We start from the raw sequence: 16,361 nt of genomic DNA on the forward strand, positions 1-16,361 counted from the left end.
GAACAAAAACAGCGAGCAGTCAGAATCACGGTCCAGCACAGTCCCGGGAATTTGAATACTCTCAAGGAACAGAAACAGCGAGCAGTCAGAATCACCGACCAGGAGAGGTTATGCTTTGCCCGAGCATCAGCTGTTGGTCTTCTTTATGTTAGAAGACCTGTTCAAATTTCAACGGGTTGACTCTTTGACTGTTAGTCAGTGAATGTACGGCACTAGAAAAACAGCTGAACGTACACCTCAAGATATTTGCAATAAGCTTTTTCACAAGAGGAAAGTGGTGAACCTATCTAAGATCATTCACCTTTACCACAACAGCAGCCACTCTGATGCCATAGCATCCATGTCTGCTTATAGAGTGTACAGTGAATATTGTAAAGATCGCGATAGGTTTCAATAATAAAGAAGACAACTGCTATCCCAGGGAAGTCAGACGTCATCAATGTCGGCGTCCTTGCTATGGTGGTAAAGGTAAGACGGAAGGCATTCGATGTCTTGACTGCATGAAGTGGTTTCCCAATGCGGTTGTTATCAACTAAGCTGGTACTACAGACAGTTCTTGTCACACCCTACATCGGTGTTCCTGCCATCAAGGGATTTCTAACCCTTTGTCGACAAAAAAGACGGAGAACACGTGTCTTGGAAGTTCGTTGAAAAAGACAGGAATGGAGAGTTTTTCGTCAAGTATACATTGTCTTCAACCAACATTTCACTTGGGATTGACTGCACTATTTTTATTTGTTTTGCGGCAGGGCTTGGTGCACGTGCACCACGTGGAGAACGTATTCCTCGTGCATCACGCAAGGGCGACTCACACAGCATTAATACAGACTACAAAAAAGTTCTGGTTTATTTTTCAAATATTTTCAACAAGAGAATGTTTAGTCAAAGTGTAAAAGTATGCGTTTTAAGTAGGGAAATATCCTCGTAACTCTCCATTCCTAAAAATGGTTAGTTATTTAGTTAGTTAGGCTCTGTTAGTTTTCAGGAATGGAGAATTACGCGGTCATTCCCCTCTACGTAATGGCCACAGCTCACACTTATCGGGGGTCTGATGCTGCTACATTGTTGCAACAAGCTCATTGCAACAGGCTGATACTTCACAGAATGTGATAGTCTTCGAGTCGGTCATCTGCTGGTGTACGACCCATGATAAGCCTGATACTTCACAGAATGTGATAGTCTTCGAGTCGGTCATCTGCTGGTGTAGGATTCACGATAGGCCTGGTGCTTCACAGTATGTGATAGTTTCCGAGTCGGTCATCTGCTGGTGTAGGATTCACGATAGGCCTGATGCTTCACAGTATGTGATAGTCTCCGAGTCGGTCATCTGCTGGTGTAGGATTCACGATAGGCCTGATGCTTCACAGTATGTGAAAGTCTCCGAGTCGGTCATCTGCTGGTGTAGGACCCACGATAGGCCTGTGTGGTTTTTATAGTATAATTTGTCCCAGATAAAAATACGTTGCCTCCGCTTTAACCAACACTGCTAGGAATGTTTGCTGGACGTCGCCGATGCTGGACAACTTATGTGTTGCGAATATAGTTAAAACTGTTCGGCTTTCACTTTCTGAGAAAATAGTTGTAGGTTGTCTTTCTTTGTTGTTTAACGCCACACTCGAGCCTGTACCATACAATCCAGTGTTTGAAATCATGAACATCGATCCACGCAATAGGGATACGATGACATGGATCAGCCAAGTCAGCAACCTGACCACCCGATCCCGCTAGTCGCCTTTTCCAGCAAGCATGGGATGCTTTAGACCTATTCTACCCCGGATCGTTACGGGTATTGTAGGTGAGCAGTGATCAAAAGTAAATTATGCCTCTGATACCCCCTCCCCTCCCTCGAAAACATGACAGCATGTCGATGGCATGACACATTCACAAACTTAACGAACGGCTAGCAAATGAGCATAAATTACATGACAGGTCCAAATATATAAATTATATAAATTAATTTTGATAAAACAAAACATGCCCGTTATTGTGCTTTAATACCTCAAACTTACTCCATTTCACATTTCACAATCATGATTTGTCCAAGTTTTTAACCTTTAGGAAACACAACTGTCATGTCTGGTAATATACATATTAAAGTTGTTTTGTATAAGAGTGCCTGTGTCGTTTAGCTATGCTGGTTAGTTCATTGTTTGTTGTTTAACGCCACTTCCCCAGCTGTATGACGGCGGTATCTCTGCTGATAGCAGCACATGCCGGGTGGGCTGGATTAGACACGCCATGTTGATGGAAGACTTGGCAGTGAGTGGTCATAATGTCGCAGATGGTAAAGAAAACAACCTTCGCAACCTCCGTAGAGAACAAAGTAAAAAACAACGCATTTGTTTTCATTGGAGTAATTATTGATGTAGTATATGTTGTCGTACCGCAGTCATTGTCACCCTCCGTTGATATACTCAGAAGAAGCTAAAGAATACCCGATATTTCATACGACTATAGGCAATCTGTGTACAGTCATGTCATTATAGTTAATCTCGCTAACATTTCTAAACTGTCGATATCACAGTTAATATAGGCGTCAGGAGAAGAACCAGTGTCTATTATCAGACGACAAAGATTCCATTGAGTTTAAAAGGAAAATAGCGGTAACAATTATACGAATAGATCACTGAAAGTCAGTACGTGTTTTTAGCCTGTCACCGCATAGCAGTACTCCTGCCGCACAGCGGCGACATGTGAAGGAACCAGACAGTACTGATTCTGGTGAAACTCAAAACGATATGTTAATTTTGAAATACTTCTGCTATGTATAAGTGCCGAGATTCTGATGCTTACACGCAAAGAAAAAAACAATGAAAGGGTTTTCTCGACATGTCTTGATATAGTCTTGGAACTGTCTATATCACACGACTCGTCACGATATGGCTGAAATATTGCCGATGTGACGTAAAGCATAAACTCACTCACTCACTATACCACACGCAGGAACTGCTTCAGTCGACATAACATTTAACTGTCTATATTGTTTGTTGGAAATAACAGATTAGGCTTTTGTGTGAAAAAAAGTCCTAACTGCATAAAGTTTTCTCGTCTTTTTTTCTCTCGTCTTAAAGTAGCCTCGGAACTGTCGTCAGTACATACATGTATGTAGTTGACGAGTTGATTCAGGATATTACATGTCAATACTCATGACGTCAATCACTGGATTGTCTGGTCCAGACTAGATTATTTACAGACCGCCGTCATATAGCTGGAATATTGCTCAGTGCGGCGTTAAACAACAAACAAACAATAACAACTTGTCAAACATTACTTGGCATTTATAAGTATGGATATAATTTCCAAAATGAATAAAGGAATGCGAGTACCTACACACCTTGACAGTGTTTACAACATACTCTGTTGTCATATTTCATTGTATTATTTATATTAAACATTCTGGACGAATAATTGCATTAGCGTTTCTATTGGTAAAACCATCAACAAATAACAGCCGAGATTCTGAACACACGAACTGAAAGAAACCCTCTGTTGTCCATCTGTTTACCTGACGAAATCCATGGTGGTTTAACCAGATAACACACCTCCACACAAATGACATAACTTGCGTTCACAGGTACCTCGTGGTAAAACTTTCCGTAGCTATAACCGGTGTTAAAGGTCCAGGCTTCCAGATGGGCAGTGTCTCGAGCGGTAGTGACCTCGAACTCTGTAGACACTGTATATCATTGAAAATCAGTGTGGTCAATTGTCTGGTTGGGAGAGATAAGTGTATTTCAGTGACACTGTAAGGCCACGGGCCCATGGCACATAATGTTAATATACACATAATGTAGTAGCAATTATATTAAAGGGGCGAACCATTGACTGTACAGTAAACTACGTTTGTAACGAACACGCTTATAACGAACTGACCCATATAACGAACATATTTTAAGTCCCGATCATTTGTGTATATATGCTGTATGTATGCTTATAACGAACTACGGTTATACCGATATAAAATAGTGGTCCCCTCGAATTCGTTATAACCGTAGTTTACTGCAATCTCATTTACTTGCACATATCCGTTTACTTCAAGTATTCACGCACTGAACACTCAATGCCATTCATGTCATATTCACGTACTGTAATCATGACTTTGCAAACAACACTATAGTACGTATTTCCCTACAGAAGCAGAAACTGGTGGTCAAAAGAAAGAATACCGAGTTTGTTTTTTATGTAAATGAAAATTGAAGGAACAATAGGTTAAATTGGATTATGTTTATTTATCCATCACTCATTCCAATAGTTTGTAAAAAGTAATCTGTGGCCGGGTAATTGTGTGTAAATATATTGGTGAAAGGAAATCTGGTTTAGGAATGAATTTGAAAAGTTCTAAATTTTTGCCATTTAATGTGAATTTTACGTGAATTTATTTTTCTAATTTTTAAAAGTTTAAAATCAAATTACAGTAAAACAATAAAACCACGTAGGCGTATTCTTTGAGTGCTGACGAAGCTCCGGTATACTCCATGTTTTGGAAATAATGTTACTAACTCCAGATATGTTCAGTTGATGATTGAACACATGATACCATCACCCGAGAGGTGAAGTTTCTTTTGTTCCTCAGTTTAAGAGAAGACACTGTGTCTGTATTATGAAGTGTGTGTGTGTGTGTGTGTGTGTGTGTGTGTGTGTGTGTGTGTGTGTGTGTGTGTGTGTGTGTGTGCGTGCGTGCATGTTTATGTAAACATCTTAAATGAATACGCACGTAAGCATGTACCATAAACAATGTCTGTTACTGTTACTTTTATTGTTTTCGTCATGGTTTTGCACAAGCAATTAAACTAAATATGTTTTACGTGTTGTACTAAATAGATAGTATTAATAAATGCAACAAACCCGCTTTGTCTATTGTAATAGTTTCCGACTATATCAGGAGCACGAGTTAATGAATCACTATCAAATAGTCATGACAAGAGGTGTTCGGGAAAAGGTCCGTCACAAACACATGCAAAGGCAAGTCAACCGTTCACCTAAACAAAGCAAGGAACATATGGTACAAGACAAAATTAGGTATTGCATCGGACATCTTTGTAGTCACTAATGCCTCAGATGTGGAAATGTCCTCCACATGTCGACCATAAAGAGTTTTGAAAGCTTTAATAAGACCTTGAAAAGTGTAACCTTGATCAGTCATCCTTTGAGCAAAAGTTGTATGAAGCACTTTCAGATCTTCACAGAAAGAGCATGCTCTGTTGTACCTCAAAAGTCACCACGCGTATGGATATTTTTTGTTACCCTGAATCTTCATGCATTGATATAAATATGAAACAGTTGAGGCGGTTTTTTTCACTGTTCTCTTTTATTTCTAGCTCAGGTGGGTACATCAGTGGAAGGGAATTAGCTATTTAACCATTATTGAACGACATCAGATCATCGATATACTTGAAGTTTAAGTTAAACGTCTTGGCCAAATCCCCTTGTTTTCTTTCCAATCAAAGCAGAAATTCTGACTCGTATAACAAATAACAGAACAACCACATAAGGTATCGTGACGTCACATATTCCATCTGAAACATACATATGACCATACATTGAACATTAAAAGTAAATAAACAAACAAACAAACAACATATACACAACATTATCAGATAATAATAAACAGGTTCCCTTTAAGTTGCGAATCTCCAGTGTATACAATCCAGGTGATCCTTCCCGTCCCTTCCTACAATACTGCCAAATAAGGACGATATGAATATGGTATGGAATATTTGTTCTCAATACAACAACACGGTGGAATTTTCCTCGTTTAAAATAGACGCTTGGACCTCTCCAAGGGTCAGCGTCTCTCTGAAACGTGTGCTCGTGTTCCAGTTTATCGTCTCCAGATAAGATCACGTGGAATAGACCATACCCTTGAGTCGGCAAATCTGATTGGATGCTGTTGACCTCGGCTTTGGAGGTCGATAGTATAAAGCCAGTCAGAACCCTCGTTTCATCACTCTCCCGGGTCGACGCCTTACGGTTACCAGCTACGTCCACAGGTATGTCGGCTTGTGTTTTTAACACTGACGTTATTGGCAGTTTGTTGTGAAAGGTCTATCTACGTCTGTCGGTTTGGAATTTGTTTCTGTTATGAGACTGTTGTCATCAAATGCTTTGTTTAATTAATGAGTAAGTGGTTTTTAACGCAGCTTTGAACAGTATTCCAGTTATATCCCAGCGTGGCACTTAATGAGGTAGGAAAGCCCGAAGTGATGCAGGTCTCAGACGTTTACCACTTTGGTGAAACCGACAAGCACGAGTATGGTGCTGACAAACCTAGAAACATAATTGGGGCGAACCGGTATTCGAACCCACAATCATAGGTTTCTGTCGTGCCCAAGGGACGCAACTCTGTCCCCCGCTTGATTAATGTATTCATGCATATTGCACCTTGTTGAATCATTATCATCCCTGAGATCCCCATCCCCCTGCTGGCTGTCCCGACTTCAACTCGGGTTGTGCACTCGCTGATTCAGAAGACGCTTGGGTCTGCTTGGTATTGCAACCATCTTTCTGAAGCTAACTGATGTTGCTGACCTCTACAAAAACACAATTTCACGACAATAATTGACTAATCTTTGACTAACAAACGCAAATTGATTTCCGAATAATTTGCCGTCACCTACCGTTTATGTCTTATTTTAAGCGCACCACCCTCAGCGCCTGTTCCAAAGGTTCCCCCGCCCCCGCCCCCGCCCCGGCCCCCGGCCCCATCTCCACCCCCGAACCATTTTCAAAAACGTCGTTCCTCCACCTCAACCCTCCTCCTGTTTCTGCGCTTGTTGGGTGGTCACTCCAGTATGTATGCAAGATAGGATAACTTTAACTGAACATCTATTGTTGACGTGGACATTGTTTCACTGACGCAATTTGTGTTTCCATAGTGTTAACCAAGTGTTTCCATAGTGTTAACCCAGTGTTTCCATAGTGTTAACCAAGTGTTTACATTGTGTTACTAAGTTCCTGGACATGCTGGTGACTACTGTCACCGAGAGCACAGCGCGACCTACTGGTGGAGAGATTTTCACCCTGTGTTGAAATTTACATAAATAATAAATTCGCTTCAACATCACGTCAGGCTCGGACGTGTAGCGTATGCTGTAGTCTGTATTGCATGCATACTGATTTTTCACATTGAATATTTAACTCATCCATTTGAGTGAAACATCAGTTTCTGTGGCTAATAATCTATTTTCATTGTTTCGTTTTAGGACTACGATTAATGACAACGTTTGAAACCGTTGCATAGGATTCTTCATTTCATTTCTCAAGGTAAGTCAGGATGAGTGAGTGAGTGAGTGCGTGAGGGAGGGACTGAGGGAAGTGGGTTTCACGTCTATATTTCTGGTAAATGAGGGTGTGTCAGTTGAACGTGGGAGGTAAACCCGAAGTGGCACAGTGGGTAGATTTCCATCACTTTAGTGACGTCCTTGAGCAAGGAAATAACCCTGACAAACACATTATCAGGGCCAACCCATGATCAGGCCCCGACCCTGGACTGCAAAATGCGGCGCCCTACGTCACTGGGTCGTCCGGTTAACTGCACATAGATTCAGTGACATACACTGGGTCGATCTTAGACCATGGGGTGAGTGAATGAGTACGGTTTTCGCCACTTTTAGCAATATTCCAGCAATGTCACGGCCGGGGACACCAGAAATGGGATTCACACATTGTACCCATGTGGGGAATCGAACCCGGATCTTTGGTATGACGGGCGAACACTTTAACCACTAGACTACTCCACAGCCCCTTAGGACCCTTGGAGCAACAAAGCAATACCTAGAGAAAGAGTCAATTTTAACCCAAATACATGTACCTCTGATCGTTGATGCTCGTTAATGTCTATTGAGGAAGTTTGGAGGTATATTTCGGAACCGTCTCACCCAGGAGGGATGTTTGTAGTAGACACCGCAGTCAGAAATATTCAGCTGTTTTGCGGAGGCTTGTACAAGATCGATTCTTCATCAGACAAACCGGCGGTTGAGAGTATGAAGTGTGATCACTTGGTCCACTTGCCTCTCACAACAATCATAATGTATACAGTTTGTTTTTGTTTATGAAATCATGAAACCGAAATCAGTGATGTTATGATATATGTTGTAACTATCCAGAGGGGGTTTATTGTGGTTTGATACCTCTGATTGACCAATCAAAATCGAGTATTTTCCTAATTCATGGTAGAATAGTTATTTACTTCCATTTCAATTGCTTTGTCTTCTTGCATGGTCAGGCTCTCTGACTTGGTTGATGCATCTCATCGCATCCCAAATGCGTAGATCAATGCTCATGACGTCAATCACTGGATTGTCTAGTTCAAATTATTTACAGACCGCCGTCAAATAGCTGGAATATTGCTATTGCGGCGTTAAACAACTTACTAACCCACAATCTTCTTGCATCACATGATGTGACCGTGTACTTATGACCACATGGAAAGACATACAGTGTTTTTGTACTACCTTGTCAACAGGTGCCTGTGGTATCTTACACATGTCAATCAGGTCAGTGTCCTGTGTAATTTATGGACATGGACGAGAGGTGGAATGTAATCCTTTCCCAGCTGTATATCTGTGGGATTTATCTCTACAGGAATGTTACCAGCAGTACATGTTTGTTTCTAGTTTTCAAGCCAAAGCTCCAGCATGTCTCTAGTAACACTTCAGGACAAGGAAGGCCACAGCATGAAGGTGTTGTCGTCGAACGGACACCTCTTCCACTCCGTCGCCCTTCCTATCTCCTACGACGAACACCTCGAGAACGTTAGTGACCTCGAAGTCCGACATGACGACGTCTTGTTCTGTGCTTACCCGAAATCAGGTAAATAGAACACTCGCTTAACCTGTCTCTCGGTATTCCGATGCTTTGTCTCCATCAACTTCTATAATGCAGCGCCCGTTTGTAACCAGTACATTAATCCGATATAATATCTACTCCCACTTTTGTTGAAATACGACACCCTTTTATACCGGCCATGCTCTAATCTGACACTCAAGTCTGTCTGCATTGGCATTGTCCTCAATCGACCTCTCCGCGCGCCACATTCTATGTACCGGTATTTTTCCAAGCCGATATTATCTCAACGCCGCCTTATCGAGGTCCGGGTTGCATGTATACCAGGCACTCTGAAATCTAACACCCTCTCCATACCGGATGTTTTTCATAATGAGCTTTAATAATTCACTCATAACTATACTCTATCTATACATATACTATATTTATACTCTATACTCTATCTACACCCAATAAATACTCTATCTATACTCTTTCTATACTCTGTCTAGAGTATTCCGCTTACTAAAAGCTATAAAAAACACTTTCAATTTCATTGTATAATTCCGACTACATCCTAAGCATGTGTTAAGATAGTACAACATGAATGGACATTAATCTACTGGTAGTCATCTCTGATACGTGTACCAACCTTCTCCAGTCAAGCAGAAACACGAATGCTAGCTGTGGAAGTAGGCCAACACACTCACTGTCCACAGCTCACTTCAAGAAACGCCTTGTTCTCCACTGCTGGCGACTTCAGTCGACCCACTGTTCTCGGGGTCATCAGCCTCGATCTGGAACATACGTGTATTAATGGCGGTGTACTTTTTACCTTATCTAATCCTCCTGTTCAGAGACCGCCTCTGTGGTCTGGTGGTAGAGCGTCCAATGTGTGAAGCCCATATCTGGTTCCCCCGCCGTGATATTGCTGGAATATTGCTAAAAGCGGCATTAAACCATACTCACTCTACTACGTGTTGGTTCTGTTTATTTCAGCGTTACAGTTAAGCCCACGTGCTCAAAGCATGCTTTCAAATGGAAATGAGCCCGTGTTTGAAAACATGACTTGCACAATCTTGAGATTAATTAGTTGAGATTGTGTAAGCTGAGGGCAAAGGTGTGGAACGAAGGTGAACCCAGTTCTCACACACGGACCATGTCCCACACACGGACCATGGGTCTGTCCCATACACGGGATGGTCAGGTTTGGAATTGTGACTGTCCTGTTTCGCATTCTCGCATTGATGTACTTATATGTTATATATACTGTTCATCGTTTGATAGGGATACGGAAATAGAGAACACATGTTAAAGTACTTAGAGTATCCCTATGAAAAGTTGACCAGTATATTATGACGCTGCCTGAACGACGTTTGCTCTTGTGCGATTCTGTAGGTAATTCTGTAGGTTAAAATTCTGAAAGTCAAACTGGATTGTAAATTAATTCATTAATTGTACATACAAAATTCAAATACATCCAAGAGTGGAATCATAGCATGAAGATGTCGCAAACAGAATCGCATCTATGGGAGGTCCTTCTCACAGCGCCACTGATGTAGTTCCTTGGCATGTGTTGCACTGTCGCATTGTCGCATTGCCAATGTACATTTCTCGCATTGCCAATGTCGCATTGTCGCATTATCGCATCGCCAATGTGGCATTATCGCATTGCCAATGTCGCATTGTCGCATTATCGCATTGCCAATGTCTCTTTGTCGCATTATCGCATTGTCATTGTCGCATTGTCGCATTGCCAATGTCACATTAAACCCCGTGGGTGTAGCACGCGATCTGACCCCCAGTTATCTCCCACAGGAACTCACTGGTTGTGGGAAGTGACGAACATGGTGATGAACGGACGCGCTGAGTACAGCAAGGACAGGAACGACGTCGGAATGTTGGACTTCATCCACCGCGACAACATCGACGGCCTCTCATCTCCACGCATCCTCAACACCCACTTCCGCCCCTGCCATCTTCCCGAGCAGGTGGTGGACAAGAAGCCCAAGGTCATCCTCGTCGTCAGGCACCCCAAGGACATCGCCGTCTCCTACTACAACATGGTGACGGGGAAGAAGGACGCCGCCAACAACACAGTGGACAAACTCAAGCCCCAGGACAGCTACGAGGGGAAATGGAAACACTTCCTCGACATGTTCCTAGAAGGCAAAGGTGAGAATCAAACTCTTCTCTTCTCCTCTCCTGTCGCTGTAAACTATCTCTCCTTCCTCTCTCCATTATTGTAGTATCCTCCTTACATCACAATCTTCTCCACCCCACCCTACCCCATACCTATCTTTTCCTCTTCCTCTTCTTCTTCCCCCTCCTTTCCTTCTTCTTCCTCCTCTTCTTCCTCTCCCTTGCCTCCCTTTCTCCCAACCTCCCCCGGATTTCATTCCATCTCTCCACCCCCTTCTCAACCCCCCCTCCCCCCTCCAATACCAATGAAGGAAACATGCTACAGTGATTGCTTCTTCGAATGACAAGAGTTGCTTCCCCTCCCACCACTCTAATTGGGTGAATTATTATCCAATCAAATCTTATTCTAATCCAAACGGAACAGACAGGAGTTAACCCCTCACCCAACTGCTTGTTATAGTGCCCTACGGATCCTGGTTTGACTACATCGAGTCCTGGGACACAATCATGAGGGAAAACCCCGACCTGCCCGTGCACATTGTGAAGTTCGAGGACATGAAAAAGGTGAGCTACGCCACTGATTAAACATAATAAACACAATAACACACGAAGCACTAAAGTGTACACACTTAATTGTTGTTTTACCACTCTCCACTTTCACGATGAAATATGGATGATCAACAGCTGTTCTTTGAGAGACATTTAGAAGTTGAAGTACTCAGTAAGGATGAGATATATGGATGAACAACTTCTTTATTACAATTAGGAGCGACGTATCGGAGAAGGTTCTTACACCGTTATTAAGCAAGTGAAAATAACCTGCTTGATGACGGTGTAAGAACCTACCTACACCTAAACGTCGCTCCTAATTGTAATAAAGAAGTTGTTCATCCATATATCTCATCCATATATCTCATCCTTACTTATCAAACAACTCGACATGACGTCACGACAGAAAACATTGTAACCATTCACGTCACACAAAAACATGATGCCATCAAATGGAGAACTTTCGCCGGCAATCATGAACGAATAAATAGTTAATACTACCCAAGACATGCCATCATGGTATAACTCGATGATATAGTTCCTTGGTGTTGATCCTAACGCCGTTGCAAGTCTGTAAGTATATCCGTTAAGCCAGGCATAGCGCTAAGGTCGCTTTGTGAAACCGGGCCCTCATCATGATATTCAAGAAATGATTTAAAAAACATATTTTATTTATTCAATTCAGTATATGATGCTATACATTACATTGAGTAGCATGACATGCTATATACTTATTTGGTGTAGGTTACATACCTATACAGCAGACAGCAAGTTTTAGTTGGCTACTGGTGTACAACAATGTTAACAAGTGGCGAATTCAAGAAATAACTATTAATACTTTCATAAATGAATCATGGTAGTCTAACCACCACTACAAGTAACACAATGGCCCTTGTGATGAATAAGGCGACTTGTGTTTATAGGACCCTGCGGAGCAGGTGAAGAAACTGGCCTCCTTCCTGGGGTCGGACATTGGTCCCCAGACCTGTGAGGAGATCGCCGACGCCTGCAGTTTCCACAAGCTTAAGAAGGCATGTCACGGAACCAAGGACATGTTGTGCGCCATCAGCTGGAAGGCCGGCGGAGGACTCTTCAGGAAAGGTGAGTTACAGTGTCTGGAGCATCGTCACGACATTCAGGTTTTGCATACACTACGTTCATACGGCTTGAATGCATTACCGCAATTTGCAGTGTAGTCGCCATGTTTAACCAACGAATCAACGCAACCTGGTTCACGTTACGTGGAAACCAGCAAGCCTTCTGACCAATGAGCGTTCAGATTACATCGCACGGCAACATTTCTCGTGTAACACGTGTCCAGCCCACCGACTATCTGCAACACATGTTGCTTTATTTCAGGCACAAGTAGGGTTTTCATCAAGTTCATGCGTGGAGTGGCTTTTTTGACGTCCATGAATTCTACGTGGCCTCATTTCATGTGTTGACTGACCCGTGAAGATCCGAGGTGGAATAGGTCTTCAGCAACCCATGCTTGTCGTAAGAGGCGACTAACGGGATCGGGTGGTCAGGCTTGCTGACTTGGTTGATGCATGTCATCGTATCCCAGTTGCGTGGATCGATCTCGAAATAATTTAATCTAAGCCAGACCGCCCACAGATTGAAAACATTAGCAGCAATTCACAATGTCTCATGTAACTGTCAAGACAAAACCTGTTTTTTATGAAGTTCATTGATAATATCGTTTTTCAAACTGACATAAAACTTATTTCAGGGAAAGTTGGAGAATGGAAGAATTGGTTTGACGACGCTCAGAATGACCAGTTCGATCGAGTTTACAACAAGAAGCTATCTCAGTTATCCTACCTAAACAGATACCAGATGTAATCCAGCCTCCCCATCTTATCTCATCACCTTCTTCATCGTCATCACGGAAACGCGCATTTCCTGTCCACTCGTGTCATTCCGACACAAGCCGAGTAGTGACGGAAATCGGCGTTTGGTGACGAGGGGAACCTGACATTGCCTGCTGGGTAATGATTCACTGAAGATTTACCACAAGGATCTGCTGACAATCGATCATTGATGATGACACAACCATGATAATCCACTGGGAGAGGCGTGAATATTCAGTTATATCTGATTCCAAATTTGGTGATATTTTCAATACTCATTGAACTCTGTGGCTTCCTGTCTGAACTCCTTGAACTATCTTTCTTTGGCATCGTTCATGTTCACATTGTATATATCTGTTCGAGCCAAAGTTATAGGTGTTTATTTGGTATTAAGTTTTAAAACTGTAAGACGGAAGATGATTTTCTTGAAGGAAGAAAACGTTTCTGAATGTTGACAATGTGCAAGTACCATGGCTGAAAATGTCCATGTTCTTTGTTTTTAGTGTAAATATTCCCTTGTTAATAATTATTCTGTTATGATTTTGTTTTGTTTGTAAATAAAACATACTTGGCTCTACTTCTGTCTCATGTTCAGTGTTGAATAGTTCACCTACTATGGCAACAAAGCCATATCGATGTCAACTTTAGTTTAATCTGCGTTCGTATACCAAGCACACAAATACTTTCATATTTACAAAAACACAAAAATACTGAGCAGGCACAATGCGACGAAACAAAAAAGTACACACAAGCATCTCAACGAGTGACTTTGAACAGTATTCTAGTTCTACCATGTGTCACAAGGTAGTCAAAGGCGACAATGCTTCTCGTAAGAGGCGATTAACGGGAAAGGGTGGTCAGGCTCGCTGTCTTGGTTGATGCATGTCATCGTATTCCAATCGCGCAGATCGATGCTCATGACATCAGTCACTTGATTGTCTGCTCCAGACTCGATTATTTATAGACCGCCTTCATAGAGCTGGAATATTTGCGGATTGCGGTATCAAACAAATCGCAAACACAGTTATACAGGCACTGTCTAAAGAAAATGTACATTTGTCTTGATATTTCACTGCTGTTAAGATAACACTTTCACGGAATTATTGTCATACAAGAGTTACCTCCCCTCAAATTGTCTTCCTTGATCGTAAGTGTCTGGCGCGAACACAAACTGTTGACTACCTTTTTACGTAAGTTCCATATTGACAAGACAAAATAATGACAGATGGTCATTTATAGAGGTAATATCGCCTCATGGCGTTTGTTATTCTCTTGAAAATGTTCCGTTATAAACAGTAAATTTCTCACTTAACTCTTCAATCGACACCGTTCGTTTCGCAAAGCGCCATTTTTATTACTTGACCAGCTTGTATTCTTTCAACAGCGGTCTCGAAGTTTTCAAGAATATATTTTGTTAGAGTTGATTATGTATATAACCATTTCTATATATATGATGCTGAATTTTTGCGACCCTAATGATTTATTAATGATTTTGCAAACACGAAACTATTGTTTTAGACGCAAATACAACGGCTGGTGACCGCCCCTGTTTGTAAGGTAGGGAGAATTTACGTTTCACAGTTTTACATTTGTAATGAAATAACTTAATTCTCCCGTAGTCATCTACACAAAGTATATAATAAATAGGATAATCCATGTGTCGAGTGAAATATCATGTTTCTCTTATCGAGTGACGGGGGAAAAGGAGAGAAGCATGTTATTTCACACGACACATGAAATATCCTCTGTATATGTGTATGCAGTATAAGTTACCAAGGAGGCACGGGTGGCCCGGTCATCTGAGTCCCTACAATTCGCTGTGCAGAGTTGCGTCCCTTGGGCACGCAAGAAACCTATGGTTGTGGGTTCGAATTCCGGTTCTCCCCGATTATGGTTCTAGGTTTGTTAGCACCATACCCCTGCTCGTGGGTTTCACCGAAGTGGTAAACTGACCTGCATTACTTCGGCCTTTCCTCCAACATTAAGCTGACACGCCGTAACTGGAATACTGTTAAAAGCGAAGTTAAACACAACTCACTCACTCACTTACTATAACCAGCCAAAAGGCCTCAAGTACAACTGATTGAAACTATAAACTCAGTCACGTGAGGTTAAGACATGGGTGAACTGCTGTGCAACTGACACATCATACAGAAACTTGGCAACAGAGCAAACATTTTCAGTATGATCAGATTTTAATAAGTTTGCTATTGATTGTGTACATTTACCCATATCGACAATACATTAAATTCTTAAACTTGTCGTTCTCATACCAACCATCCATGGAATTCATCCTTAAGTTCTCCAGATGCACATGGAAACAAGTAGACGTAATAGGATTAACATTCAGTAAACTACGTTACAACGAAGACGCTTATAACGAATGACAGATATAACGAACTGTTTTTGGTCCAGGTCATATGCTGTATATGTGCTGTGTGTGGGTTTATAACGAACTACGGTTATAACGAATACAAATTAGTGGACCCTTTGGGTTCGTTATAACCGTAGTTTAAAACTAATACAAAAAAAAAGAAACGCACAGGTAGATTTTTAGTAAATTAATTGTACCTAATAAAAAGGATATATCAAATTCAATATCATGGGACAAATATGTAATTTTGGAGCTGGATAGTCACATGTTGTCGCGGTACAAAGGCATTGAGAACTGTTCATTGTCATGTCACATAAGGCCACAAGGTGGCGCTGAACTCAGTATCTCGTGTGACCGCCCCGGGCAGCAATCACGGCTCTGCATATCCTCGGCACTGACTGGATAAGTGTACGAATTCTGTCTATCTGAATTCTGCGCCATTCTGCTTGTAACGCGTTGGCCAGTTGTGGGAGTGTCTTCGGCGTGTTCTGAGGTTGACGTACACGTCGATCGAGTTCATCCGAGAGGTGTTTGATTGGGTTGAGATCTGGAGATCTCGACGGCCAGGGGGAGACGTTGATGTTTGCATTAGTTCACCGTGACACGAGCTGTGGGCGGTGGAGCGTTGTCCTGTTGAAACAGCTCCCTCTGGGGGTAAATGATTGGAAGAAGGTGAGGTT

The 16,361-nt window shown here is 42.0% G+C and overlaps 1 protein-coding gene across 1 annotated transcript; it reads left to right on the forward strand.

Annotated features, from left to right (window-relative positions):
• Window positions 1-5,916: 5,916 nt before the first annotated feature.
• On the forward strand, window positions 5,917-13,884 carry LOC124151880 (sulfotransferase 1B1-like). The gene is made up of 7 exons (XM_046524559.2): window positions 5,917-5,990; window positions 7,203-7,263; window positions 8,616-8,811; window positions 10,582-10,938; window positions 11,366-11,469; window positions 12,378-12,555; window positions 13,187-13,884. Exons 3-7 carry the CDS (start codon window positions 8,637-8,639, stop codon window positions 13,297-13,299), a joined length of 927 nt encoding a protein of 308 aa, XP_046380515.1. The 5' UTR covers window positions 5,917-5,990; window positions 7,203-7,263; window positions 8,616-8,636; the 3' UTR covers window positions 13,300-13,884.
• The last annotated feature ends 2,477 nt before the right edge of the window (window positions 13,885-16,361 follow it).

Source organism: Haliotis rufescens, unplaced genomic scaffold (assembly GCF_023055435.1).
Source record: "Haliotis rufescens isolate VD_foot unplaced genomic scaffold, xgHalRufe1.0.p SCAF_15, whole genome shotgun sequence".
In the NCBI taxonomy this organism is placed as follows: Eukaryota; Metazoa; Mollusca; class Gastropoda; order Lepetellida; family Haliotidae; genus Haliotis; species Haliotis rufescens.

Bases quoted from the DNA above. Each gene is read 5' to 3' on its own strand.
- LOC124151880 (XM_046524559.2), top strand. From the start codon at position 8,637: ATGTCTCTAGTAACACTTCAGGACAAGGAAGGCCACAGCATGAAGGTG. The intron at 8,812-10,581 runs GTAAATAGAACA...TATCTCCCACAG, and splicing joins CTGTGCTTACCCGAAATCAG to GAACTCACTGGTTGTGGGAA. The intron at 11,470-12,377 runs GTGAGCTACGCC...TTGTGTTTATAG, and splicing joins AGTTCGAGGACATGAAAAAG to GACCCTGCGGAGCAGGTGAA.